Source organism: Callionymus lyra, chromosome 10 (genome assembly GCF_982586985.1).
Source record: "Callionymus lyra chromosome 10, fCalLyr1.hap1.1, whole genome shotgun sequence".
NCBI lineage: Eukaryota > Metazoa > Chordata > Actinopteri > Syngnathiformes > Callionymidae > Callionymus > Callionymus lyra.
In genome coordinates, this window is record NC_141827.1 from 7,145,189 (window position 1) to 7,171,084 (window position 25,896).

The window sequence follows — 25,896 nt, forward strand, 5'->3', positions numbered from 1 at the left end:
AAAAATCGACCCATTTTCAATTGTAATTATACATTTTGAGTTGTAATGGCAAAACAACAACTTTAAATTGTAGTTTTCGTTTCTGAAATAAAAAAGAAATCCTTTTTTTTTTACTTACAAATATCTTATAAAGTGGTGTTTCATTTGGAAAAAAATACACGTATATTAAATTTTAAAAAAGACCGTTAAAAGACCATAAGAACGATATTTAAAAGGAAAATGATTTAGCCCCGCCTGCTCCTGTGACGTCGAGGCACTGGTGACGTCATCCGAGCAGCTGCGTGTTGTTGCAGAGTCACTGCGACTGTTCGATGTAAACAAGGAGACGAAGAAGAAACGACATTATTCTGAAACCTCGTCGCTCCCACAAATACTAACACGTCCAGGGTTTATTCTGGACCGTGTTGGCGACGTCGAGGTTCATGGTTGGGATCTTGGCGCCGTGAGTTCGAGCTAGCAGTCGAAGCTAACGAATGCTAGCTTGACGGGCAGGTTCACTCCGGGCCTGGAGCCAGAAAGATCCTCTGTATGTCCCGATAAAGGTCTGCACTTTGACGCCACAACCGTGAGTATCATGGGTCAATAGATTGGAACTTAAACGGGAGGAAGTGCCAGAATATAATAGATTTCTCTATAGCTTGCTGCAGTGTTAGCATTAGCTAGCAGGAGCGAGCGATTATGTCATGATGTCGTTTAGCTACAGAATCAACAAGAACCGCAGGACTGACTCCACAGCGCGTTTTGATATCATCCAGAATTGCGAATTACTCCATTAGATCAAGTCAGAGGTTGAGAAACTTGTAGCTTGTGATGCTAACGTTGTATCGTCTATCACCCAAATAATCGTCTCGTTACGTCACACTTTATTTATCTTATTAGAAACGCATTAAACATCTATGTTTGTGTTTAATTTACTGCTAATATCTCCCTTCAGACTGCCACATTTTATCATGTGCTTATCTGCAACAGTACCTCGTAAAAGCTGAACGTTTTTTTGTCGTGTCTGTATGAGTTTGATCAATCCACTTAAATGCAGTATAGAAACAATCTCCAGTCAACACATTTGGAATTAAAATGAAGAAGAAAAAAAAACAACACAGAACCATTTAACAATACTGCTATTTGTAGTTTGTGCAGAATTGCCAATGATAGCAGGTTGGGCAGAGTGTTTTAGAGTTATTAGTTTATATCTGAAATCCCGACAGACAAGAGGTTACGAGGGCATGTTCGATGAGTTTAAGAGGCACCCAATTTAACACATTAGTTGCCCCGTAAATACAATTGTGGGGTTGTAATTTTAAGGGCACATCAGCATAATGTTCTCCATGTCTCTTTGGAGCTACCCTTTTGGCTACTTTGTGGTGACTGTAACCTTAAATTCACTAAGAAATTAAAAAAACAAATGTGGATTTTCGACCTCATCCTCACTTAAATCAAACCGATGAGAGTTGGAAAAGTAAGTTAGTAATTTGTGTTTTATATAGCGCTTTTCCAGACCAGGGTCACAAAGCGCTTAAACAATCAAAACAATACTCGTGGTGCCTCTGGTATGGAAGGGAGTGAGCTCTGTTGCTAATGCTACAGACTCCACATTCCCCAACAGAAGTTGGTAAACAAACAACAAGACAAGTTGATTAGTTTAACTAAGGGTTGTCCTCAGATAAGCTTTAATTTGTTCTCATAATTTAACGTGACAACATCCCAGCCTCCACTGTTGGCCTCTAAACTATACTTGTTAAATAAGTCTTCTCTCTAAACTTTAAACGATCTTTCATCGTCTGTGTGTTTCAGCTGGGCGGCTGGTCGGAGCGGCCTCCTCCCAACATGGAGGCGGGAGTGAAGGACTGCGAGGAGGAGAGTCTTCAAACGGCGTTTAAGAAGCTGCGTGTTGATGCAGAGAGGTGAGAACCAGCTCACCCGGAGACAGAAGTGTGGACGAATCCAGGAATAAATTGTGTCACAAGGCTTGTTTCTGGACAGTTGAGGTTCAACTATTATTTGTGTCCACCCTCCACGGGCTTGAAGTTTTCAGAGAAATCAGGAATCTCTGTTTACACTGTTACAAACGGTCTGTGTTGCTACTTCAAGTGACGGTTAAGATAGATGGCTGTGTGGCAAAGAATTATGGGAGCTCTGTTACTGAGATGTTTTAAATTTAAACAAAGTAAAAATAGTATTCAGTATTTCACCGATTTAGATTAAGCAGAAGGTGTAAATTCTGTCATAGTCGTCATGGTGACTTCAAGGAGCAGGTGCTAGAAGAACCATTTTAAGTTTAGAAAAGAATGTGGAAGACACCCAATGGATGAGAATAATTTGATGGCACTTTTGAACGTGTAGAAACTTGAAATTATGTCTTGAATGTTTTGACCGCCCTCAAGGCTCATCAAGCTCTTCCTTTCTCCAGCGTCCCTGTGCCTACAAGTGTGTCTGAGACATGTAGGACACCACCGCGGTCTTCTCTTGACACGGGCACTAAGCCCAAAGTAGGCTGCTTGAAGGACAACTGGCATGGGTAGGCATCACATCTGTCTATATTTCTCTGTAATGAATAATTCATTTTTAATCATTTTTGTTTTCTTCATACCTTTCGATCAGGGTGCGGAAAGCCTCTCGGGGTTCGTCCAGGACTCAGCGACGTCGAAGATCCAAGTCCCCGATTCTCCAGCCCTCCAAGTTCACCTATTGCAGTTCTGTGTCGGCTGCCAGCCTATCGCCCCCAAGTGTCTGTCTGAAGCACTCTCCTGGGGAGCCTGTGGGTGGCAGCAGCTGCATGGTGCAGAAGGAGTTGACCTCATGCACGACCCGCCACACGTCTCCGGCGGTGTTTGGCTCTGCTGCTGCATACGAGTCGCGTAACATTTCCTTGGCATCTGTTCAGGATGAGCCCGAGAGAAGAGACATCGGCTCAGAAACCGGAGACAGTGCAGACTGCAGAGCACATGGAAAGCCCGACCGCACGGATTTCCGAGCTCTGTCTGAGCTGCAGCGCAGTGCAGGGGAAGAACCTGCCTGCAGCTGCACGGAGAAGAGCTGCCCAGAAGGTGCCGCAGCAGCAACGCAGGAGGGGGAATGTACGTGCCAGGTGCACCAACGTGGTTGGAGCGACGTGGAAGTTTACTCTTTCACCGGGCTTCGCAGCGTTATCTCAGAATGTGAGCCAAATTCTGACAAGAGGCCAAGAACTCTAGGGTCTTCCGCCTCAACGACGTCCTCGTTGGCATCTGGCTCTCCTCGCTCGTGCTCAGAACAGGCACGGGCTTACGTAGATGACATCACAATAGAGGACCTGTCTGGGTACATGGAGTATTACCTTTACATCCCCAAGAAAATGTCCCACATGGCAGAGATGATGTACACTTGAATAATGTTGAAGTCACACGGCTTGGATTGAGTCTAGAGGCGCTTCACAGTTGGACATGGTATCACTCACTGGCCCTGGTTCACCAGTGACTGCACGCGATGCCAAGGTTCTTGTGCCGGAACCAAGACACAAAAATTCTGTGAAAGATGTTTTCTTTTCTGTTTGTTGTCAAAATAAAAAAAACACTTTTGCTGGCTTGAAAAAAAGTTTCTTATAATAATTATCCTCCTTGATTGTTTGTGAGCTGAAGTGTTCCATCGTAGTTTAAGACCTGAACGGGAAGGAAACCTCTTGTGTGATTTTGCCAGTTTTACTAGATGCTTTACCTACTTGTGTAATGGGCTGACATCATGGTTATGTAATCTGGACCAGCCATCCGTAGGGTTCTTTGATCTTACATACTTTGCTTGAAAGGCATTCCTGACAACGATATAAATACCACAAATCTCTTCTGAACGTCAGTCTACGTTTTCTAGCGAGTTCATCCTCCAAGCATGAGGAGGACATCCTCACAAGTTGTGAGCAAATCTCAACTGGGATCCAAGTCTCCTGCCTCAGGTCAGGGTCCGAGGCGTTCTGTCACAATGGTTGTTCCATCTAACCCGCGTGTCCGACTGAACACTCATCGACCGGCAGCTGCTAAACCTGTAAACTCCACAGAAAGAAAACACTTGATGGTTCGTTCTGAAAAAGACATCGCAACCTGGCGCAAGGCTGGCCCAGTTACCCAGGAAATCTATCTGAATGCTGCCTCGTGTGAAGATACGACACCGAAATGCGCTGATGCACAAACGGGTTCGCTCTCTGTAGAGGTGCCAGTGAGCGAGGCGAGCATCCATGTTGGGGTGGACAAGAAGGACCATGGAACTGCACTAAAACCGATTCATGAAGTTGAAAAAGCTCCCATTAAGTGTAGCTTCAGTGGAGCTCCGGAGGCCCAGATTCAAGACTTTACCATCGAGGACCTGAATGGACTCATGGAGTTCTACCTTCATATTCCCAAAGAAATGTCTCAGATGGCGGAAACTATGTACTCCTGAACTTGATCTCTAGGACTTTCTTCTGTTTATACATCCGTTTAATTTTCTCGCCTGTAAAGCCCATTGCACAACATTCTTCATGTACACGAACAAACGAATAAAGCTGCTTCGGCTCTGGTTCGTTGTTGGCTCTTAGTGTGAAGTCGTTGCATGTTTATTAGTCTGTCAGTTGTGGGTGTTTTCCCATACCTTCGGTCAAAATTGTCCACGAGTTGTTACCCAAGTAAGTAAGTAATTTCTATTTATATAGCGCTTTCCCAGACCTGGGTCACAAAGACAACAATCAAAACAATACTCAAATGATATACATTAAAAGTCAAGATAATACTGAGTCTGATACGTGACTTTGTGGACTGGAGTGAGAGGAATCACTTGCAGCTGAACATCTCAAAGACCAAGGAGATGGTCTTGGACTTTGGGAGGTCCAGGACAAAGCCACGTCCAGTGTCCATCATAAGTACCTCGGTGTGTGGCTGGACAGTAAACTGGACTGGTCCTGCAACACAGACCATGTGTATAAGAAAGCGTTAGCAGGTTGATCAGGAGGCTCTGTTTTTGAAATGAAGCTGGACTCACTGGTGACAGTTGCTGAGCGATCACTTGACAAAACTACTCTCCATCATGGATGGTGACAACATCCTCTGAACACCGTCATCAGTGAGCCGAGAAGCAGATGGAGCATGAATGTTCCTCCCATGATGCAACACTAATAGACTCATTCATTCCTTGTGGTATAAGGTTGTATAATTCTGAGTTTGGGGGCAGGAGTGGAGCTAAAAAGATGATGATATTCCACGTTAATCTTTGTATCCTTTGTCATTGTTATTTTTTTTCTTTGATCTATGTTCTTCATTTTTACACTTAGGTTGTGTAATCTTGCACTTTCTTTTTATATAAACTTTGTTCTTGTTTTTTATGAATCTTTCGCCTGTGTATGCTGGCTGGAAAAACAATTTGCCAAAGGAGACCCCCAATGGGATCAATAAAGTTGTATCCATCTATCAATCAGGTCTGATCCTCTTCCCAATACTGTGAAGGAGCAGTTCTCTCCATCGATGAAGATATGCAGGCGCATAAAAAGGTTTGAGTTTTAAACAAAGGACCAATATCAGATTAACTGGGTTACACGTACGCTGTTTCCAACAGGGAACAATATCCTGATGGTCTGGAATTTGAAGCATATGCTGGTGAAAGTTGAATACTCAATGACTTTCTGTTTTTGACCATAATTGTTTAGTGTCCTTATGCTTTCCAACTTTAAAATGTAGACGCAGTTCAGTTTCACCAAAGACTTGGTCCATAAATTTGTCTTGTGTGGAAAGAATACAGATATTATCATATCACATACCTCATACAGACCTATACTCCTCCACACCATGTTGTTTACAATCCCCTCTTTTATGTGTCAACTTTAATCTTTATTACGCTTCATGAAGCCTTTATGATATCACAGGCCTAACAGTATTAAACTGACCCCTGTCTGCGTAAGTCCTTTGAGCAAGTGGCTTTGATCCTGCATGGTCCAAGGCAGGTTATATATTGATGAGAAGTTAAGGACAAAGAAAAGTGAGAAATGTAGCCTCGTGTCTCCTGGTGCCAGTTCATAGGGAATCATGGTTTACAGATTCTAACAGCACCTTGTGGGAACATCAGGCCGTTCTTCACCTCGCACAAGACAAGCTCCACCCTCTTGAGCGAAGAATAATCCTCATCATGATCGGGGAATCAAGAAGAATTTATGTGTCTGAGGAGACACCCTTTTCAGATCCTCGTAAGATGCCGTCAAAATTCCTAAAGAATCTAAGGAACAATGGTACCAACTGTGAGGAGCGCAGCGGTCCACAGAAAACCGAGAGGTCGGTACTGGATTATGAGATTGAAAAGCTGAAGAAGAAACCTCGTGAACTCTGCAAAGAGTGGGCGAGGTTCGGTCCCCACAGCGGGTTAAAGGCCAAACGGGTAGAATTGGAAAAAGCCAGGGAGGCGACAGGACATGAGGAGAAGCACAATCCCAAGGTTTGCAAGACCAGCAGTAGCAATGACAAGAGTTCAAACGGAGGAGTGAAGACAAAGGTAAAGAATGAGTCCATCACACTGTTGACCAAAAATGAGCTGGAAGAGCTGAAGTCAGAATTACTGAAACTAACAGACAACGTGAAGTTGCTGAATGAAGAGAAGAGAAACCTCATTGCCAAGAATGCACAACTGGAATCTCAGCATGAGAAGCAACAGGCCGATGTTGTTGCCCTTAAAGCAGATAATAGGTCCATGAAGCTGGAGATGGACACCGTCAATGAAGCTGCAAACCATCTCCAGACAGAGATTGACAGCAGCATCAAGAAGAAGACGTCCCTGTCTCAGGAGTTATCCCAGCTCAAAGCGTCGCTGGCAGAAAAAGAACTAGAGATTGAACGGCTTCACACTGAAGTCAAGAACATCTGCAAAAGACGAGGGAATGGTTTTGGAACATCTTTCCAGGATTCACGGCAATCAGAGGCCCGGAAACAGATTCATACTCTGAGGAAAGAAATCGCCCAGGAGAGATTAAACACAGGAACTCTGGATGCCGAGATAAACCATCTCAAATCTCTGCTTGACACCGCACAAGAAGAGAACGTTAATCTACAATGTCAGCTCTCCGGCAATACAGAAAAACAAGAAAGTCTGTGTGTTGAGCTGACCAGGATGAAGACCATGCTGGTCCAGAAGGAGCACAATGACGATGTGACCAAGCAGAACAGAGCAAGTCTTTACGCCGAGGTGGCAAAAATGGAGTTTCTCCTCATTGAAGCCAAGAAAGACAACAAGCATCTGAAACAGGAGATTGAAGAGAAGGAACAAGATATTCTCAGCCTGCGTAGAGACTTTGGCGTCAAGGATGAGAGAATAGAAACCCTGGATGTGGAAGTGTCAAAACTCAAATCTTTGCTCTTCAACAAGGAACAAGAGGTCAAATCAGTGAGAAAAGACATCCAAACTCTGGGGGAAGAGAATGAATCTTTAGAGGCTCAGGTTACTGATAAGGAACCTCTGCTGCTCCAGTCACAAAGTGAGAACAAGCATCTTAAAAGACAAATTTCCAACAGAGAGCAGGAAATCCAGACTGTTAATGCGGAAGCAGCTAAACTCAGGTCTCAGCTGGTGGACGCAGAAGAGGAGAATGAAAGTCTGCGATCCCAGATATCTCAAAGTGATGAGGATGTTGTTAGTTCGGATGACAAACTTTCCAAACTGAAGTCCCTGTTGCTGGATAGGAACAGAGACACTGACACACTTAGATCAGAGAATGATGCTCTCAAAGCTGAGATCAACGTCAAAGATATGAAAAGGTCGACTCTAGATGAGGAAGTTTCCATTCTCAGGTCTGAACTAATTCTGAGAGAGCGAGACATCGAGAGATTAAGGTCAGAGGTCGACTTGCTGAAGCTGGGCAAGGATGCACAGGAGGCTGAAATGACAACTTCCCTACGGCGGCTGCTGGAGAAGGACCAGTATATAGAGGGACTGAGGTCAGAACTTGATTCATTGAATCAGGGAAAAGATGCAAAATACCATCGACAGATGCTGGAAAAGGACCAGGACATAGAGAAATTGAAGTCAGACCTTATTTTGGTCTCGCAGGGCAAGGATACGCTTGAAGCCAAAAAGGACAATGACATCATGATACTAAGAGCAGACCTCAACTTGGTCAATCTGGAAAAAGATAATTTGGAAGAAGAGAAAATGAGGTCAAACCTTAAATCAGTCTTGCAGGGCAAAGGTGTAACAGAAGCTGAATCAGCCAAAAATCTTAAGTGGCTGCTGGAGAAAGATCAGGAAATAAAGAGACTAAACACAAACCTAGATTTGGTCAACCAGGGCAAAGTTGACCTGGAGACAAAGGTGGCAAAAAACTTTCAGCAACTCCTGGAGAAGGACCAGGATATAGAGAGACTGATGTGGGACCTTGAATTAGTCTCCAAGGGCAAAGATACGTTGGAAGCTGAATCAGCCGAAAAACAGAAATGCCTGCTTGAGAAGGACCAGGACAACAAGAGACTAAGAGAAGACCTTGACTTAGTAAACCAGGACAAAGATGATATGAAGGCTGAGGTGGACAAAAACGTTCAGCAGCTGCAGAAGAAAGACCAGGATATAGAGAGACTTAGATTAGAACTTGAATTAGTCTCCAAGGGCAAAGCTGCGTTAGAAGCTGAATCAGCCGAAAAACAGAAGTGCCTGCTTGAGAAGGACCAGGAAATCAAGAGACTAAGAGCAGATTTTGACTTGGTCCACCAGGACAAGGATGATATGAAGGCTGAGGTGGACAAAAACATTCAGCAGCTGCAGGAGAAAGACCAGGCTATAGAGAGACTGAGGTGGGACCTTGAATTAGTCTCCAAGGGCAAAGATACGTTGGAAGCTGAATCAGCCGGAAAACAGAAATGCCTGCTTGAGAAGGACCAGGACAACAAGAGACTAAGAGAAGACCTTGACTTGGTAAACCAGGACAAAGATGATATGAAGGCTGAGGTGGACAAAAACGTTCAGCAGCTGCAGAAGAAAGACCGGGATATAGAGAGACTTAGATTAGAACTTGAATTAGTCTCCAAGGGCAAAGCCGCGTTAGAAGCTGAATCAGCCGAAAAACAGAAGTGCCTGCTTGAGAAGGACCAGGACATCAAGAGACTAAGAGCAGATTTTGACTTGGTCCACCAGGACAAGGATGATATGAAGGCTGAGGTGGACAAAAACGTTCAGCAGCTGCAGGAGAAAGACCAGGCTATAGAGAGACTGAGGTGGGACCTTGAATTAGTCTCCAAGGGCAAAGATACGTTGGAAGCTGAATCAGCCGAAAAACAGAAATGCCTGCTTGAGAAGGACCAGGACAACAAGAGACTAAGAGAAGACCTTGACTTGGTAAACCAGGACAAAGATGATATGAAGGCTGAGGTGGACAAAAATGTTCAGCAGCTGCAGGAGAAAGACCAGGATATAGAGAGACTTAGATTAGAACTTGAATTAGTCTCCAAGGGCAAAGCTGCGTTAGAAGCTGAATCAGCCGAAAAACAGAAATGCCTGCTTGAGAAGGACCAGGACATCAAGAGACTAAGAGCAGATTTTGACTTGGTCCACCAGGACAAGGATGATATGAAGGCTGAGGTGGACAAAAACGTTCAGCAGCTGCAGGAGAAAGACCAGGCTATAGAGAGACTGAGGTGGGACCTTGAATTAGTCTCCAAGGGCAAAGATACGTTGGAAGCTGAATCAGCCGAAAAACAGAAATGCCTGCTTGAGAAGGACCAGGACATCAAGAGACTAAGAGCAGATTTTGACTTGGTCCACCAGGACAAGGATGATATGAAGGCTGAGGTGGACAAAAACGTTCAGCAGCTGCAGGAGAAAGACCAGGATATAGAGAGACTTAGATTAGACCTTGAATTAGTCTACAAGGGCAAAGATGCGTTGGAAGCTGAATCAGCTGAAAAACAGAAATGCCTGCTTGAGAAGGACCAGGACATCAAGAGACTAAGAGCAGGCCTTGACTTGGTCAACCAGGAAAAAGACAATCTGGAGGCAGAGATGGCTAAAAATATGCAGCGGCTGCTGGAGAACGAGCAGGACTTAGACAGACTGACCCGAGGGATGGCGACCAGCGAGAAAAACAAAGAAACTTTGGATGCAGAAATGTCTAAACTCAATTCTTTGCTCCAGGAGGCAGATGAGGAGAACGATAGTTTAAGATCGGAGATATCCCACAGGGACGAAAACATTGAGAGTCTTGATGATGAAGTGTCTAAACTCAAGTCTCAACTGTACGAGAAGGAACACGACATTGATCGACTTATTTTGAAGATTAAAGCCACGAATAAGAACACAGAAAGTCTTGTTGCAGAATCGACTGTCAAGGACTCGCTAATGGACGATGTGCAGAAGGAGAATCAGAGTCTGAGAGACGAAGTGACGAGCCTCAAGAATCAAGAAAAAAAAGCCCAAGTGTTGTCACAGACACTGTCCGACATAGAAGCTCTGAGGAAGGATGAAAGTGCTGAGATCCAGATGCTGAAGCACAATATAGACAGTCTGAACAAGAGCAACCAGATGTTCAGCAAGCAGAACGACAGACTCAACATAGAACTGGAGCAGCAAACATCTGCACAAGACAAACATAGACAAGAGATGGAACAGCTGCAAAAAGAAGTGCGAGAGTTTCAGGATCAACTGGAAACAGCCGATGTCCTCTTGAATAAGAAGAATGAGCAGATAAATAAAGTAAATAAAGAAGTTGATTATCTGAAGACAGTGGTGGATGAGTATGAAACCCATTTGAACAACATGAAGATGTTGAACAAGGACTTGAATGTTCGACTGGAGAAGCAGCAGGAGAAGGAACTCCTGACTGGTGTAAGTTTGTACCAGGAAATGACTCTGGACGCTGAAGTGTCCAAACTGACGTCTCTTGTTACCGACAAGGAAGCAGAAATTGATCGATTGAAAGAGGAAATATCCTCGATCAATCGGCAAAAAGAAGTGATTTGTGGTGAAGAAGCTTTACTCAGGTCTCTGTTGGAGGAGATGAAGAAAGAAAATGAAGGTCTGAGAAAACGCATCGAAAAGGACCTCAGTGAAATGCAGGACTCCGAGGTGATGCAGGTTGAAACTTTGCTGTTGGAGAAAGAGCAAGACACAGCAGAAATCTGCCCGAGAGACCAGAGCAGAGAGACTCCACCAGCTATAGATATGTTGGAGGCCAATAGGGCAAATGAGCAACTCAGAACTGACGTCACCTTCGAGGACAATGAGAACCCCCTGAGAATGCTACCCAGCATGGATCCACAAGGGCTTCTGCATAGCGGGCAGAAGAACGAGAGCCTTCTGTTGATGTCATCTGACGTTTCCATGTACGACCAATGCTTCCCGGAAGATGCCTCTGGTGCTGTCGAGGCGGAAGACCTCTTGGTGTCTCCCGTCCATCACAACCCAAACCTCTTGCGCTGCTGTGCTAACGGTGTTTGGAGAGTGGGACGCGTAGTTGGGTACTACTCCTCCGCCGCACTTTTCTCCCATGTCATGCTCATGGAGATCACAGGCAACGGCATCCTCTGGGATTACGCATACCCACTGTTCGGGTGCAACTGCGCCATCGGAGATTCTTCTCCGCTGCCGTATTGAAGACGCCTTCCTAGGACTTGCAGATTGATGGGATATGTGTCATAGTGGTCACCTTTTGTAATTGCCTGTCAGAGAAATACACCTTTAAAGTTGTGATGTTCTGCTTGCATTTATTCACCAATGTATCACCGTCCCAGATGAGGGAGATTGACAGACAACATACTTCTACAACAGGGGTGTCAAACTCAATCACACTAGGGGCCAGTTTTCTTAGCAGTCCAAATCATGGGCCGAACATCACTTGTTTTCTCTTCACCTTCATGTCTCCTGAGAAATCCATTCCTTTGTAGAGTTATAGATAAAAATCGTATGTACATTTTAATGTAACGACTGGAGCTCAGGTTCATATTCCTCCAAAAAGACACACTTAAAAGCAAATACCTCCATACTTCTGTTCCTTTGGGCTGCTCCCTTCATACTGTCTGTAATGTCAGTCTTGTATTGAAGCCTCGACAAGAGGAATTGTTCCTGAAAGAAATTAAGTATAAGTAAGTATATATATATCTTAAGTTTGTTTTTAGCAGACGCTGCTACCCGGCGGGTGATAGGAATAGATAAACACAGTGACTGGATCGCTTCCTCTTATGTCTATAAGTCTGAGGTCAGAATGTACTAGTGGACTTTGATGGATCTCGGGCAGCTTTTAGTATGAACAGTCAGGGTTGATAGATAAAACTTTATTGTGTATTATTCTCTAGAGAAAACCTGGGAAAGTTATGTGGGACTCACATGGAGACCTAAGCCAGGATGATGAGAGTCTGCTTTATTTTATTATAAATAATATAGTATTTGGTGGTTTTTTTTAGAAAACTGACCAGAAACTGTTTCCTTCAACTGAGAAAAATCTCTAAACTTGGAAAATGTTGTCACAACATGATCTGGAGCTTGTAATCCATGCGTTTGTGTCTTCTCGTCTGGACTATTGTAACAGTTTGTTTTCATGTCTCGCACTCGCATGAACTTTCTTGCCTGCAGTTGATTCAGAACTCTGCAGCGAGAATTCTGACCCGCTCAAGTAGAAGAACTCACATTTCTCCGTTCCTTAAAACTCTTCACTGGCTGCCAGTTTCTTTCAGGATCAACTTTAAAATTCTGGTTCTTACTTTCAGAGCTATTTATGGTCAGACCTTCCATCAGTGATCTGATCCAGCCTTAGCATCCCAGCTCGGGCTCTGAGGTCTGTGGATCAGAATCTTCTGATGGTTCCTCGCACATTGTTCAGGACCAGAGGAGAGAAATCCTTCAAGAGTTGCTCCTAAGCTTTGGAACAATCTCTGTGTTTGATGATCTACTGACTCCTTCAAGGAACATCTTATTTTTTTTTGCAGGCTTTTCCTCGATTTTCTGGAACTCCTGGGTTGTTTTCTGTGTTTCTTGACCTTTTAAGTATATATTTTATAGTAGTAGTAGAGTATTGTTTTAATTGTTTAAGCACTTTGTGACCCTGGTCTGGAAAAGCGCTCTATAAATATAAATGACTTACTTACTTCTTATTTTTCTTTGGGCTGCTCCCTATATACTGTCTGTAATGTCCTTCTTGTATTGAAGGATCAACAAGAGTAATTGTTCCTGAAAGAAATGAAGTACACGCAAGTATATATTTTAAGACGCTGCTACCTGGCGGGTCAGATGAATAGCTTAACACAGACTTGTGTTGAGGAAGCGATCCAGTCACTGAGGTGAGAACTTACTAGTTGTCTTTGATGGATCTCAGGAAGCGTTTAGTATCAACAGCCAGGGTTGATAGATACAACTTTATAGTGTCTTCTTATTCTCTCTAGAGAAAACCTGGGAAAGGTATGTGGTTCCTCTGCTTTAGGAACCAGATTAAAACTCTGTTGTGTTCCTCTTTTTTTTGCTTCTGTGACGCCTGTGCTCTTTACTTGTTCCTGTGTGTCTACTTCTGTTCCTAGAGTGAATGGGGTTTTTCAGCAACTGCTGGAACTCCCACGGTGTGTTTCGGTTCTGATTCTTTCCTAAAGATGTTGCAGAACGTTTCCGCAAAGTGACGCGAGAGGGACTTGCCCTGAGATGGAGGGAGGAGTTTGGCCTTTCCAGAAAACGGAAAGGAAAAGTGCTTAATTACAGAAAAATTCCTCGGTGGCTTTGTGGATTTATACTGAAGTCTGAACACGTCACTTTTGAGGAAGATAAGCTTCGGTTATTGTTATATCACTGTCATCAACATGAGTCACCATGAAAGTGACAACAACAAGTGAAACTAGTGAAAAAAAACTTTACAAAAACGTTGTACTTTTGAGTCACTGAAGACACAAACCTGACTTGAGATGTTTTAAGAGAAGAGACTCTGATTTAAAGACGACAGAACCTCAGAAAAAAGGGGGGCGGACCAACCTGTTGAGCGTGGAGGACTTCCCGTAAATCATGGAGGTAACTGCTGACGTCAGGGATTTCCGTGCGCTGATTGGTCGACTGCGGGCACAGCGCAAACATATATAGGCGGATCAGTCCGCTGAGCAGAAACACAAGAAGAGAGTCGAATTTGCAGAACTAGTTCCTGTTGCGGAGGGACAAAGAAAACACTTGATCCACGGAGTTGTCAGTTTTCCCCTGACCACAGTCAAGTTTAGTTCGTCCGCAGCCACACTCCTGGACCTCCGAACCACCATGATGCACCTCTTCTTCGTCCTACTTCTGTCCGCCTCCGCCTTCTCAGAGTCGGTGAGTTGGTTTCTGTGTGTTCGTCAGCGCCATTAAACTCGCTTCGGGTTCCGACCCAGGTCAGAAGACTAGTCTTCCTCACAAGCCATACTTGGTTTGGACTCGAGTTTGTTGTCGATCTAGTTGGAAAAAACTCCCCCCGAGGGTGAAATCTGGAGTTGTTGACGAACTTTGATTTAGTGACGCAGAGGAAGAAAGTCAAAGTTTCAGGTTCGAGTTTTTTCACGGCGATCACTCGCTCGAGACACAATGACTCCTCAGTAACTTCTGTGGAACGTGTTCCGAAACGTACGTCGTGTTAAATGTCGCTTTATTTACGCTCCAAAACCGCGATCCAAAATGGAGCCCTTGAGGTTTCTCCAGGAGTGACCCGGTGAGTCTCACCTGCAACAGATCACGTGACACAAACGCAGTCAAAAAAAGTACTCAAGATAAAATGGAGGTTTTTACGTTCATATAAGGTCTACAGGTGTGCGTGACGTCGACGTCTCGTTTCCGGGAAGTTCAACCGCCGGTGACGTCATGTCAAAATACCGTTCGAACTTGACAAGGTTCTGGATGTGTGTTTGGACTAAGTGTCAGTTGACGCCTGAATCAGGTTCTGATTCTCTCCCGGGTTCACTGTAGAACCCATGTTGACGGAAGGCCCATCAGAACTTTATAGTGGACTGTACGCAGGAGAACCCGGACGGATGACGACCACCACAAAAAGTACGGCCATGATTCTGGTCCGAGAAGCTTCGTCCCGGAATCGGACCTTACAAAGAGTGGCGACTTGTCTGGGAATCTCTGGTTCTGAAGGTCACATTGCGAACCCTCTGTGTACTGCTGAGTCAACTCCTCTCATGATTGGGTCGGATGCCATGTGAACTGGAACTCCTTCTTTCCGGACCCGGTTCTGACCGTGAGAATGAACCGTCTCTGAGTGTGTGTTCGTCTGGAAAATCGGGCCCATCTTGTTTTGTGGACCCAGTTGGTCTGAAGTTGTGGATTTAATGGATGTTAACGCTATAATAAACCCCCCCCGCCCCCGATATGTTTGTGGACCCAAATATTTTGGAGTCCTGTGGCCACAACATCTTCCTCACCAGTAGCTCACAACAAATGGTGTGATCTCCACTCTCTTCCTGGGCCACACACACACACATTCACACACACACTCGTACACACGCCTCCTCGCTTCCTTCATTTCCTCCCTGGAATGTGACCCTCTGACCTCCCCGGGACTCTTGGTGGGGGGGTTCGCTCACTTGAGGGGGTCAGTCTTTTTTCAAGTGGTCCTCTTTGCAGGACACGCCTCCACCGCACACGTCCAGAGTCTGACCCACGTAGAGACGCAACTTTACCGATATGGGGGTTTTGGTCCCACGAGATTGGGGTCCAGATGGAGACACTGAGGTTCTTTTTTGGTTTGGCCTGAACGCCTTGATAGTTGGGAGGTTCTGGGGTGCTGGTTTGACTCGACACACTCGACTCGGGATGTAAAGATGTGTTGTTGTTGTTGTGAGTCACTTGAGGCCAACGCAGCGAGTCATCCGTTTTTGCGATGACGAATCAGTGAAATGACTCATGAGCCACTGCATTGATTCAGTCAAGTCTGGTTCGTCTCTGGTCCCGAGGCCAGGACTGTTGCGCCTCCAGTCTTTACAAAGGCCTTCCAGGACTTCTTTCAGCATCTCGGCGGAATGACGGGAATGTTTCTTGGATGGAGGAAGTTCAGTCGTGCGCGTGTGTGTGTGTGTGCACGCATCACTTGGACATAATAAAGCGAGCGCCGCTGATGTTCGCTCATCTATAAAATCCCATTGGGCTCTGGAATGTCTGTGGTGGTGGTGGGGGGGTCGTGTCCCTCCTGCAGGCTGATTTGAATCCTTCACCTCATGAAAGGGCCTGAATAGAAGTGAGGACACAAGTCCACAGTCGCTCTGATTTCCTCCACTCACACACAAACTGATCTTGAAGTCACGACTACCTTCATGAGGGATCTTCGTTCTGGTGAGATCATGCAAACTTCTTGGGGTCACATGACCTCACAGATCAAAAGGTCAATTTGGTGACATCCACTGGACTGAACTTTGACCCCCTTGCTGCTGGGAAACCAAGCGGGAATGTTGGGAACACCCACCTCCCCTCCCACCCTCGGTGGTAGCGAGGTCACATGACCCCACGCAGCAACAGGAAGTGGATAGAGCTGCCTTGAGCCGACGGGTTTTCTGATGAACAATTCTCTTTTTGATAAATTCATTAAATGATTTAAACAGTTTAATATTTTTATTTAAAACTATTCCTTTTTATATATATTTTTTAATTTGTAACCTTTAAAATTTAATTTTAAAGTGTGGTATAACGGTGCCACCACACCATACCAAAATTACTTTCAGCCAATCATACGACAAGCAGGCGATCATGTGACCACGCCTGCAAATCGCATGATGGGCTGAAAGTTCGTTCAAGTTTTCATATTGTCTGATGGCACCATTATACCAACGTTTTGAAAAGTTAAGAATTAAATATTGAAATCGGAAACATTATTTATAATCAAACTCTGTATAAATTAAATCATTAAAAAAAAACATTTTAAATTGTTATCATTTTTAAGGTTTCAACATTTTAAATGCTAAATAGATCATAGTTTTGACTTTTGCGTTGCTCGCCTGTTCTCCGTCTTACCATGACCTCCTGGTCTCAGCAGGTCCGGGAGATGGAGACCTGGATGCCCATGAAGTCCACGCAGGGCGTCGCGAAAATGGCGAACCAAGGAGGCGTGGAGTCGTCGGGAGACTTCGGCTTCACGGACGACGACGACGACTACGACACGCTTTACGACGACGAGGACGAGTTCTCCGGGTCGGGCGACGCGGAACCGAGCGAGACTCCGGTGCAGAAGTCGCAGCCTTCCTCTCCGGTGAGCACCCGCGAGTCCGCCGTCTTTCCGTAACACTTTCTTAACTCGTCGTTTCCTTGCAGACGCACGTCAACGACAACAGAATTCCGGAAATCCAGCGCCCCCCGAAGCCGACGATCAACGAGATCGACATCGTCCGTGAGCGCAACGAGATCCCGCTCCAGGAGAGCGAGCCGAGCGACGAGCTGACGTCCAACGTGCTGATGGCGCACACGTCCGAGGAGAGCATCCTCAACAAGACGGAGGTCCTGGCAGGTACGTTCTCCCAACTGTTGTCCCTCATCCTGACACGGGAACAAGGTGTCTGACCTGGTTTTGGTTTTGCAGCCATGGTGGTAGGTGGCGCCCTCTGTCTGCTGCTGGCGGTGCTGCTGGTGCTGCTGCTCGTCCACCGCATGAAGAAGAAGGACGAGGGCAGCTACGACCTCGGCAGGAAGCCCATCTACACCAAAGCTCCCACCGCCGAGATCTACGCCTAGATCGACTCTCCGTGCTCCTCATCTTCCTCATCCTCATCACCCACTTCCTGCTTCGACACTCTCTGTGCTCTCTGGACCAATCAGAGTCCATCAAACGGGAAACTATGCGAGAGCAAGGACGTTTATTTATTTCTTTCAAATGTTTTTTTTTTTAATGTAAGACAAACATTTCAACCGCCGAGCCTCGGAACGCTGACAGCTGTCGATAACCTTCCCACGTTGTTTTCTCGCGGTCGTGTCAGAGCGCTTCACAAAGACGTGAGTCGCTTAGTTCACGGCGTCAAACAACGTCGCCACATTTCAGAGTTTGATCTCTTGGTTTGATCCGAGAACTTCAACATAACTGTTTCCTTGGCGTTTAACTCGCCGGTTTCTGCTGCTCCATTTGATTTCAAACTAGGTAGCGTTAGCCTCGTAGCTCAGCTCAACGCGTCGACTCCGTCTGGTCTAAAACGGATCGACTGTTCCGCCCCCTGGAGGCGAGACGTGTACGGTACGAGTGCCGGCGTGCGCACTAATGCGACTTTGTGCTAGATTTATTTTTTTATCTCAGAGAAACACTAACTCAGATGTTTATTCACAACACTTTTGAATGGTTTTGTTGATAAGCTACACAACTGTAATCCGGGTCGACGAGCTTCCCATGATGCACCATGTTTGTTGGCCACATTTCTTTGGCGGCAGCGTCGTTAGCTGACGCTGCCTCAAGTGTGTAAATAATGTTTAGATGTGAAACTGGAAAATATTTCATGGTACTTGGCGCTTTGTGCCGCTGATGACCAGCTACCAAATATTTAAATGCCAAATAGTTTGTAAAGTTTTTATACAACAGAAACTAACCTGCTTCACTTTCTTTTTTTTTTTTTTTAGTAACTTAACTGTCCAGTAATTTTATTGCCTTACTTCAGGTGGCGCCATTGTACATGTGAACATTTTTCTACACAATAGTTTAAGATTCTAAAAAAAAAATAGTTGAGTTTTTTTTATCCGTTAGTTGTTTTTATATTAAGGTTTTCTCTTCACTGTAGAAAGAGACGAGTGTGGCTCAAAGTCGCAAGAGGGTTCTGCTGCTTTGGTCTCAAATGTGTGAAACAGTCTTGGTTTAAGCAGGTGCTGTTGTTGAAATAAAGTTTTTTTTTAAATTCACACGAGTACAGTTTCTGATCTTCTGCACTGACACAACCTTGGAAGGCTAAGCTAGCAGCTCCACTGCTAACATCCGTGCTCACTAGCATATCTGATAAAGGTCTTGGGTTCAAGTCCAGGACCCGTCAAGATATTTGTTAAACCAACTTTGTTTCTTTTGTCTGGAGAAAAGTTAAGTTTGTTAACTCAACTGGAGAAGAAGAAAAGTTTGGGAGTAGTTTTGCGCCCCCTATAGGCACAAACGGACTTGACTGTAATAAGGTGAAATTAAATTCATAATTTAATGAACATAAGTACAGGTTATTTGTAAAGATGTTTCTAGACCAGGGTCACGAGGTACTTCAACAAACTAAAACAATATACGGCTAAAAAAAATGCTTCGTCAAACACGGAGGAAGATCGTTCCAAAGCTTGCCTGGAAGGATTTCTCTCCTCTGGTCCTGAAGCGTGTTCAGGAACCATCAGTAGATTCTGATCCACAGACCTCAGAGCCCGAGCTGGGGTGTAAAGCTGGATCAGATCACGTATGTAAAGTGGAATTTGACCATGAATAATTTTAAAGTTGATCCTGAAAGAAACTGGAAGTCAGTGAAGAGTTTTAAGGATCGGGGAAATGTGAGTTCTTCTACTAGATTTTTTTGTGCACACACTTACTTCAGGAAGACTTTGGATCACTTGTGTCACATTTGTTAAAGGGGCAGCTCGGATCACATGACCTCTGACCTCTGCAGCGATCATTCGTCTGTTTCTGTGCCTCTGACCTTTCTGGGAAGGAATCGAAGTCCGCTTTAGTCCCACGTGACTGAAGGAGGGACAGCGCCATCTGCTGGTTTAAATAAGTTTACTTTTTCTACCGGTTTGTGTTCTACTTTATTGAATATTGTTTTGATTGTTTAAGCACTTTGTGACCCTGGTCTGGAAAAGCGCTATACAAATAAAAAATACTTACTTACTTACTATAGCAGGAAGTAATACCAGTGTTCTATGGAGGTATAGAAGTGTCTTCAAAATATCGAATGATTTAATTTAATGCTTAATAAAACATTGATTATTTTTAACTGTTTAAGCATTTTTTTAAACGATTGAATTCCCAAATGTCTATATTGAAATGTTTAGTCACTTTTATTCGATAATCAAATTCAATCATTTGTATAATGAACGGGTGAATCTGTTTACAATAATCTGATAAAAAAAATCTTTATTTTCAATCATTTGTTTGCTGAGTCCAATACTTTTTATCTGTAGCCTTTTAAATTCAATATAAAATGGTGGTATATTGATGCCATCAGACAAAAACAATAGAGTACTGAGCGAGTCAATTCATCATGGAAGATTCTAAAGCAACGCTAAGATTGTTTGTTGCGAATTTAAAAGTAAGATATAGTGGCTCAGTGCTCGATTGGATTAGTCTGGTCAGATGGTGCTATTATATCAACATTTTTAAATAGAATTTAATAGTTCAGTTCAGTTTATTAAAAATTACATAAATGGTAGTTTTTTAAAAATTATTAATTAATTATTGGGGTCAGAATATCAAAATGTGTAAAATCATTAAAATGTTTTTTTTTTAATCATTCATTTAGAAGAATATCCTTTTTAAATCCAATTATAAACCAAAAAACAACAACATTTTTACATACAAAAAAAATGAATACAATATTTCTATCAAATTCAAAATTTACATTAAAAATGTTGAATCCAATTAGATTCTGATGGTACCGATCTTCTACTGAACTAATGAACACTGGCAATAAAAGTTTCTGATGATGATGATGATGATGGAGAAGAAGAAGATGATGAAGCTCATGATGACGCTCATGATGGTAATGAAGATGATGATGGCTCAGATGATGGTGATGACTTATACACATATTTGTTGGACCGGGGAGGTTCTGTTTTCTTTGGACGCGCAGAGAAAGGTGAGATTCTACAGGCAATGACGTCACACTAATTAGAACTCTTGGCCCGGCCCGGGTCTGCTGGACTCTGAGAGCACCTGCGCCGAGTTAAATGTTTTCTCTGGACCCATTTCAAGTGTGGAGGACGTGCGAGAGGCGGTGCCGAGATTTTAAAGACAGTCCGACCAGAACCGCCGCACTTTCAACTGGACTGAGCGGCACCATGGTGCACACACCCCGAACCTGGTCGGATCTGGTGAAGATCAGTTTCTGTGTCCATCAGATATTTTCTGTGCTCGGTTCTGGAGCTGTTGGAAGCATGTCCCATCAGAACCTCTAGAATGAAACTTGTGGCGCGTCTTTGTCTCCTCCTGGCCAGCTGGACCTTCCTGGACCCGGTCTCAGGTCTGCTGGCTCAACCCAGAGCGACGCACACCCAGAACCAGCGGCAGGTCCAGGCGGTTCGGCGAGTACCGGTGCTGAGAAAAACCCCGCTCACTTCGAGGATGCCGGCGAGTCCGATCCGGATCACGCGCATTAGCGCGGACCTGCGGGACTGGAGCACAGGCTGGTTCCGTGGGGAGGCGGGACGCGTTCGGAACCGGACGGGAGTCGTCCACACCTTCGCGACTGGACCTGCAGGAGCGGCGGGGAGACTTCCAGAGACCAGAGCAAGAGTACCGGCTGCAGGGAGAGCTGTGACCGGCGATGGATGGTCCTCGGTTCGACCCCGGGCGGGTCAGCATCCGCAGAGAAGTTCGGACCTGATACCACTTCGGATGTCCAGCGTGCAGACGCAGAGACAGCGACCCCAACTGGTGACACCCCACGACTACATGTTGTCCCTTTACTGGTCACTGTCCGCGGGTGACGTCAACAGAAGCGTCCTGGCAAACACCGTCACCAGCTTCGTGGACCGAGGTCAAGGTGAGACACACACACACACACACACACACACACACACACACACACACACACACACACACACACACACGGACACACACATACACGGACACACACACACACGCGACACACACGTAAAAAAAAAATCTTAAGAATTTAAAAAATGATTTTTTAAATTTATTTATTTTGTTGATGGTAAGAGTTTCATCAGGTTGTCAGTATTTCTATTGACTCGCTTGCACAACACACGGCGAGCCAGAAAAAAACCCACAGATCTTCCTGAACCACTTTGCCACAAATTCTTCAAATTCTTCATAGATCCAGATGATCATCCAGGACCCCAGCATCATCCAATCATTCGTCCCTTTTTCATGATCAATATTTCTTTAGAAATATTAGATTTTTCTAACATTCATCTCAATAATATAATATAATTAGTATGATCTCCTCGGGGGAGGTAACAAAGGTGGTTGCATTTATCCTCATCTGTTTCTTTTCCTCAACTGTCCTGGTAACGATTACAAAGCATGTTTTCTTTATCAATACAATTCGATTGAACTATTTTATTTCCAGATGAATCACTTCATCAAGTAAGAATGATCGCCTTATGTTCCTTTTTCAAAGTCCAATGAATTAGAAAATGTAGTTTAAATAATCATAGTTACTGCTTCGGTTCCCGGATGATGGAAAATGTGACACACAAGTTGAAATTGTGGTTTCTATAAATGTTTTCTCTCTTGAGACGGAAATTAAATGCTGGCTTTTGAACTTTTTTAAACACCAGTATATATATATTTTAAAGGTGAAAGAAGAATAAATGTGAGAAAGAGTCGATGGAAGGTACTGTGTGGGGAAAAAGCTGTTTTGATTGAGTAAAGATCAAGTTTAAAGGAACATTGACTGAGATTTGAACAATTTAAATCATATCAAGATCAAAACAAACTGTCACAAGCTACGTGGACTGACACACACTCACACACACACACACAACAAAGTCATTGAATATTTGTTTGCTGGTCAACTGACCTTTTTTCCTTTTCTGTGTGTGTGTGTGTCTCTGTGTGTGTATTTATGTGTGTGTATTCCTGTGCGTTTATGTCTGTGTTTTTCAACGTGTGTCTCTGTTTGTGTGTGCCTGTTTGTTTGTGTGTTTTCTTCTGTGCGTGTGGGGCATGTGTGTGTGTGTCTTTCTGTGTGTGTGTGCCTATGTGTGTTTCTCTGTGTGTGCCTTCTCTGTGCCTTGGCGTGTCTTTCTGTGTGTGTGTTTTTTTTGTGTCTATGTGTGTGTCTTTGTGTGTGTGTGCCTTTGCGTTTATGTCTGTGTTATTCAATTTGTATGTCATTTCTGTGTGTTTGTTTGCCTATGTGTGTTTCTCTGTGTGTGTTGTGTGTGACTTTGTGTGTGTAGATGGGTCTGGGTCTCTGCTCCGTCGTCAGCGGTTCCTCTTCAACATCAGCTCTTTGGATTCTGATGGGCTTTTCGGGTCAGAACTCCGGGTGCTCAGGAAGTGGACCCATCACGTCTCGTCTGGCGGCAGCTGCTGTCTGAAGCTGGTCAGCTGCAGTCCAGGCCCAAAGAAGTCGGTTCTGGTCCAGACAAGGATTCTGGGGGACGAGGAAGTCGGTGGCTGGCAGGTGTTCGACACCTGGACCTTCTTAAAGGGTTCCAAGCTTCAGCAGAACCGGCTGTTGTGTTTGGAACTGGAGGCGCTGGAGTGCAGGACGGGTCGGCCGGTGGATCTGAGGATTCTGGGCCTGGCCCGGCCCGGCAGGACCAACAAAGAGAAGGCGTTCCTCCTGGTGTTTGGGAGAAGTAAGAAGCGTGAACTGTTCTACAACCAGATCAAGGCCCGCTCAGGCCACGACAACCAGACAGTCGTCCAGTACTTGTTCACTCAGCGCAGAATTCGGCGGGCGCCGGCGGCCCGGCCCGCAAAGAAGCCGTCGTTTCCAGCCCTGCAGCAGAAGGTGGGCCCACGCTGCCACCGGCACCGGCTCCATGTCAACTTCAAAGAGATGGGCTGGGACGACTGGATCATCGCTCCGCTGGAGTACGACGCCTTCCACTGCAGGGGCGTCTGCGACTTCCCCATCCGCTCGCACCTGGAGCCCACCAACCACGCCATCATCCAGACCCTCCTCAGCTCCATGGACCCCGAGGCGGCGCCGCCCACCTGCTGCGTGCCCACCAGACTCAGCCCCATCAGCATCCTCTACATAGACTCGGCCAACAACGTCGTCTACAAGCAGTACGAGGACATGGTGGTGGAAGGTTGCGGCTGCAAGTAACCACAGCACCACCAGGTGTCCCTAGAGAGCAGACACGAACTCGCCTGATTGGTTACCTCCAGAGATAATGTCAGGAAGTATATCAGTTCCGTCAGAATGTTAAATGGTTGAAGGTTGAAAGGTGTTTTTTTTAAGTGAATTAAAAAAAAAAGAAAATTTCACATAGACTTTCACAGTTGAATTCCTGTAATTAATAGCCTTTTAAATTTAAAATAAAATGGTGGTTTAATAGGGCCACCATGACTGATTGTTTTTTATACATAGAGGTGTTATTCCAATAATAATAATTAAAATAGATCTGAATTCTATATTATTTAATTTGTAGCCTTAAATTCAATATAAAAATGTAAAATATTGAACCAGACAGTAGTATAAGATTACCAAGCTACTAACTTTCGGCCAATCATGGCGTCACTATTATACTAACATTTTTATATTGAATTTAATGGGCTACGAATTAAAATATATTGTTTAGAGAATTTTTGTTTTTTAATCGTTGGAATCAGAATATCAAACTCTTTGTGTAAAAAAAATAATTAATTAAATTATTTGAATTAATAATAAAATGCTTAACTCTTGTGTTATCCCTTTAGTTTGTTCCGGGCCACCGGGTCACCTTGACCCAGAGGCAACACAAGGGTTGAAAAACGACAACATCTAATAAAAAATTAAATGTTGAAATGTTAAATTCAACCATTCGATATTCTGATGACACTGATATTCTTCCATGTCAGACAATTCATCTTGTCGTTTACAAGAGTTGTTTCCAAAGTTCCTGATTCCTCGTCCAAAAATGTACTAAAAGGACAAATGCATGTCACTCACACACTCATCAGTTCAAGATTAAACGTGGTTCAGGCCCGGGACGGTTCCATGGTCCCGCTTAGAACTTCCCAGAAGGAGTCCAAAGATTAGGAATGTGGTCAAGCCTGTGGTCCAATCACAAGACTTCTCACTTATGGGCTCCATATTGTTGGCGGCACCGCTGCTATAATCACATTACTGGGCCCGGTTCTGCCATCGGCCCGATTGGTCCCAGAAATCTCTAAAGCAGAAACATTCTTGTTTACAGGTTTTGAGTTTCCTCGTACGCTGTTTGCGGTCAGGAATTGTGGCAAAATGTCGGGTCCGGTCCAAGAGAACAGGATCAGGAACCGGCTGAAGAGGTCTATTGTGTTCCACGCTGCTGTAATCAGAACCAGATGGACCGGGCCGCTCACACAGACCTCCACTTTAATAGTCGGCTCCATTACACCGTTTAGCCACATTCTGGAAAAGTCGCCGGAGCGTGTGCGGACTGGGCCCAGGAGGGTGGCGCTCTCCCAGGTGGCCCGGTTCAGACTGCAGGACCCGGTCCAGGTTCGTGCTGTGTACGGTCCCAGTGAACCAGGACCTCAGAGAACCAGTACTTTATTACTTATAAAATCACAAATGAGAAACATGGAGGTTTGTTTGTTTATGAGGGAAACAAAGGATGATCGAATTATGTCTTGTCATGATTTCAACTGTTGTTCTGTTTTGTCTCAGTCTTTCATTTCATTACTTTCCTTCATTTGTGTTGTTGTTTTTTTCCATCACCTTTGACCCCAGTGAGGAGCTTGTTGGCTGAAAATAAATCAAACAGAAGTGAATATTTGTTTCTCTCTTACTTCCTGCACTGAGTCGAGCTGCTGAACGCCGCCAAGCCGCGTGAAGATCCAAATAAACACCTCGGCAGGGTGGCCTTCAAATATTATGGGGTGTGGGACAGTCAGAAGAGGTTTCATTGACTCACATGGACCCTCGACCGACACCAGACCCACACACTCTCTTTCATCTTTCCAACAACCTTGTTATCACTACGTTGACGTTTTCATACTGATATGCTGACTAAGCTAATCTGATGTTGTTACCATGACATTATTGTGTTGACGTTACGAGGTTACGAGGTTGTTGTTGCGCTGAAGTTGTTATGCTGACATTTATACCCTGAAATTGTTACGCTATTGTCGTTACGCTGTCATTGTAACACTGACGTGATGCTGACATTATTATGCTG

The 25,896-nt window shown here is 44.6% G+C and overlaps 4 protein-coding genes across 5 annotated transcripts; all 4 read left to right on the top strand.

The window, feature by feature from the left end:
• Positions 1 to 264: 264 nt before the first annotated feature.
• oser1 (oxidative stress responsive serine-rich 1) lies at positions 265 to 4,521 on the top strand. The gene is made up of 4 exons (XM_087801404.1): positions 265 to 565; positions 1,792 to 1,901; positions 2,408 to 2,515; positions 2,599 to 4,521. The coding sequence occupies exons 2-4, from the start codon at positions 1,825 to 1,827 to the stop codon at positions 3,362 to 3,364; spliced, it is 951 nt and encodes a 316-aa protein (XP_087657530.1). The 5' UTR covers positions 265 to 565; positions 1,792 to 1,824; the 3' UTR covers positions 3,365 to 4,521.
• Positions 4,522 to 5,948: 1,427 nt separating this feature from the next.
• Positions 5,949 to 11,650, top strand: LOC148070065 (uncharacterized). Its single transcript, XM_087801431.1, has one exon. The coding sequence runs from the start codon at positions 6,118 to 6,120 to the stop codon at positions 11,554 to 11,556; it is 5,439 nt and encodes a 1,812-aa protein (XP_087657557.1). The 5' UTR covers positions 5,949 to 6,117; the 3' UTR covers positions 11,557 to 11,650.
• A 2,376-nt stretch (positions 11,651 to 14,026) lies between these two features.
• Positions 14,027 to 18,768, top strand: sdc4 (syndecan 4). Of its 2 annotated transcripts, none has more exons than XM_087801246.1 (4): positions 14,027 to 14,238; positions 16,931 to 17,143; positions 17,206 to 17,398; positions 17,471 to 18,768. In XM_087801246.1, exons 1-4 carry the CDS (start codon positions 14,185 to 14,187, stop codon positions 17,620 to 17,622), a joined length of 612 nt encoding a protein of 203 aa, XP_087657372.1. In that variant the 5' UTR covers positions 14,027 to 14,184; the 3' UTR covers positions 17,623 to 18,768. The 2 variants fall into 2 exon arrangements, with proteins under 2 accessions (XP_087657372.1, XP_087657374.1); XM_087801248.1 differs by having other exon boundaries at positions 14,033 to 14,238; positions 16,928 to 17,143.
• Positions 18,769 to 21,351: 2,583 nt separating this feature from the next.
• Positions 21,352 to 25,318, top strand: gdf5 (growth differentiation factor 5). The gene is made up of 2 exons (XM_087800663.1): positions 21,352 to 21,593; positions 22,978 to 25,318. Exons 1-2 carry the CDS (start codon positions 21,446 to 21,448, stop codon positions 23,856 to 23,858), a joined length of 1,029 nt encoding a protein of 342 aa, XP_087656789.1. The 5' UTR covers positions 21,352 to 21,445; the 3' UTR covers positions 23,859 to 25,318.
• The last annotated feature ends 578 nt before the right edge of the window (positions 25,319 to 25,896 follow it).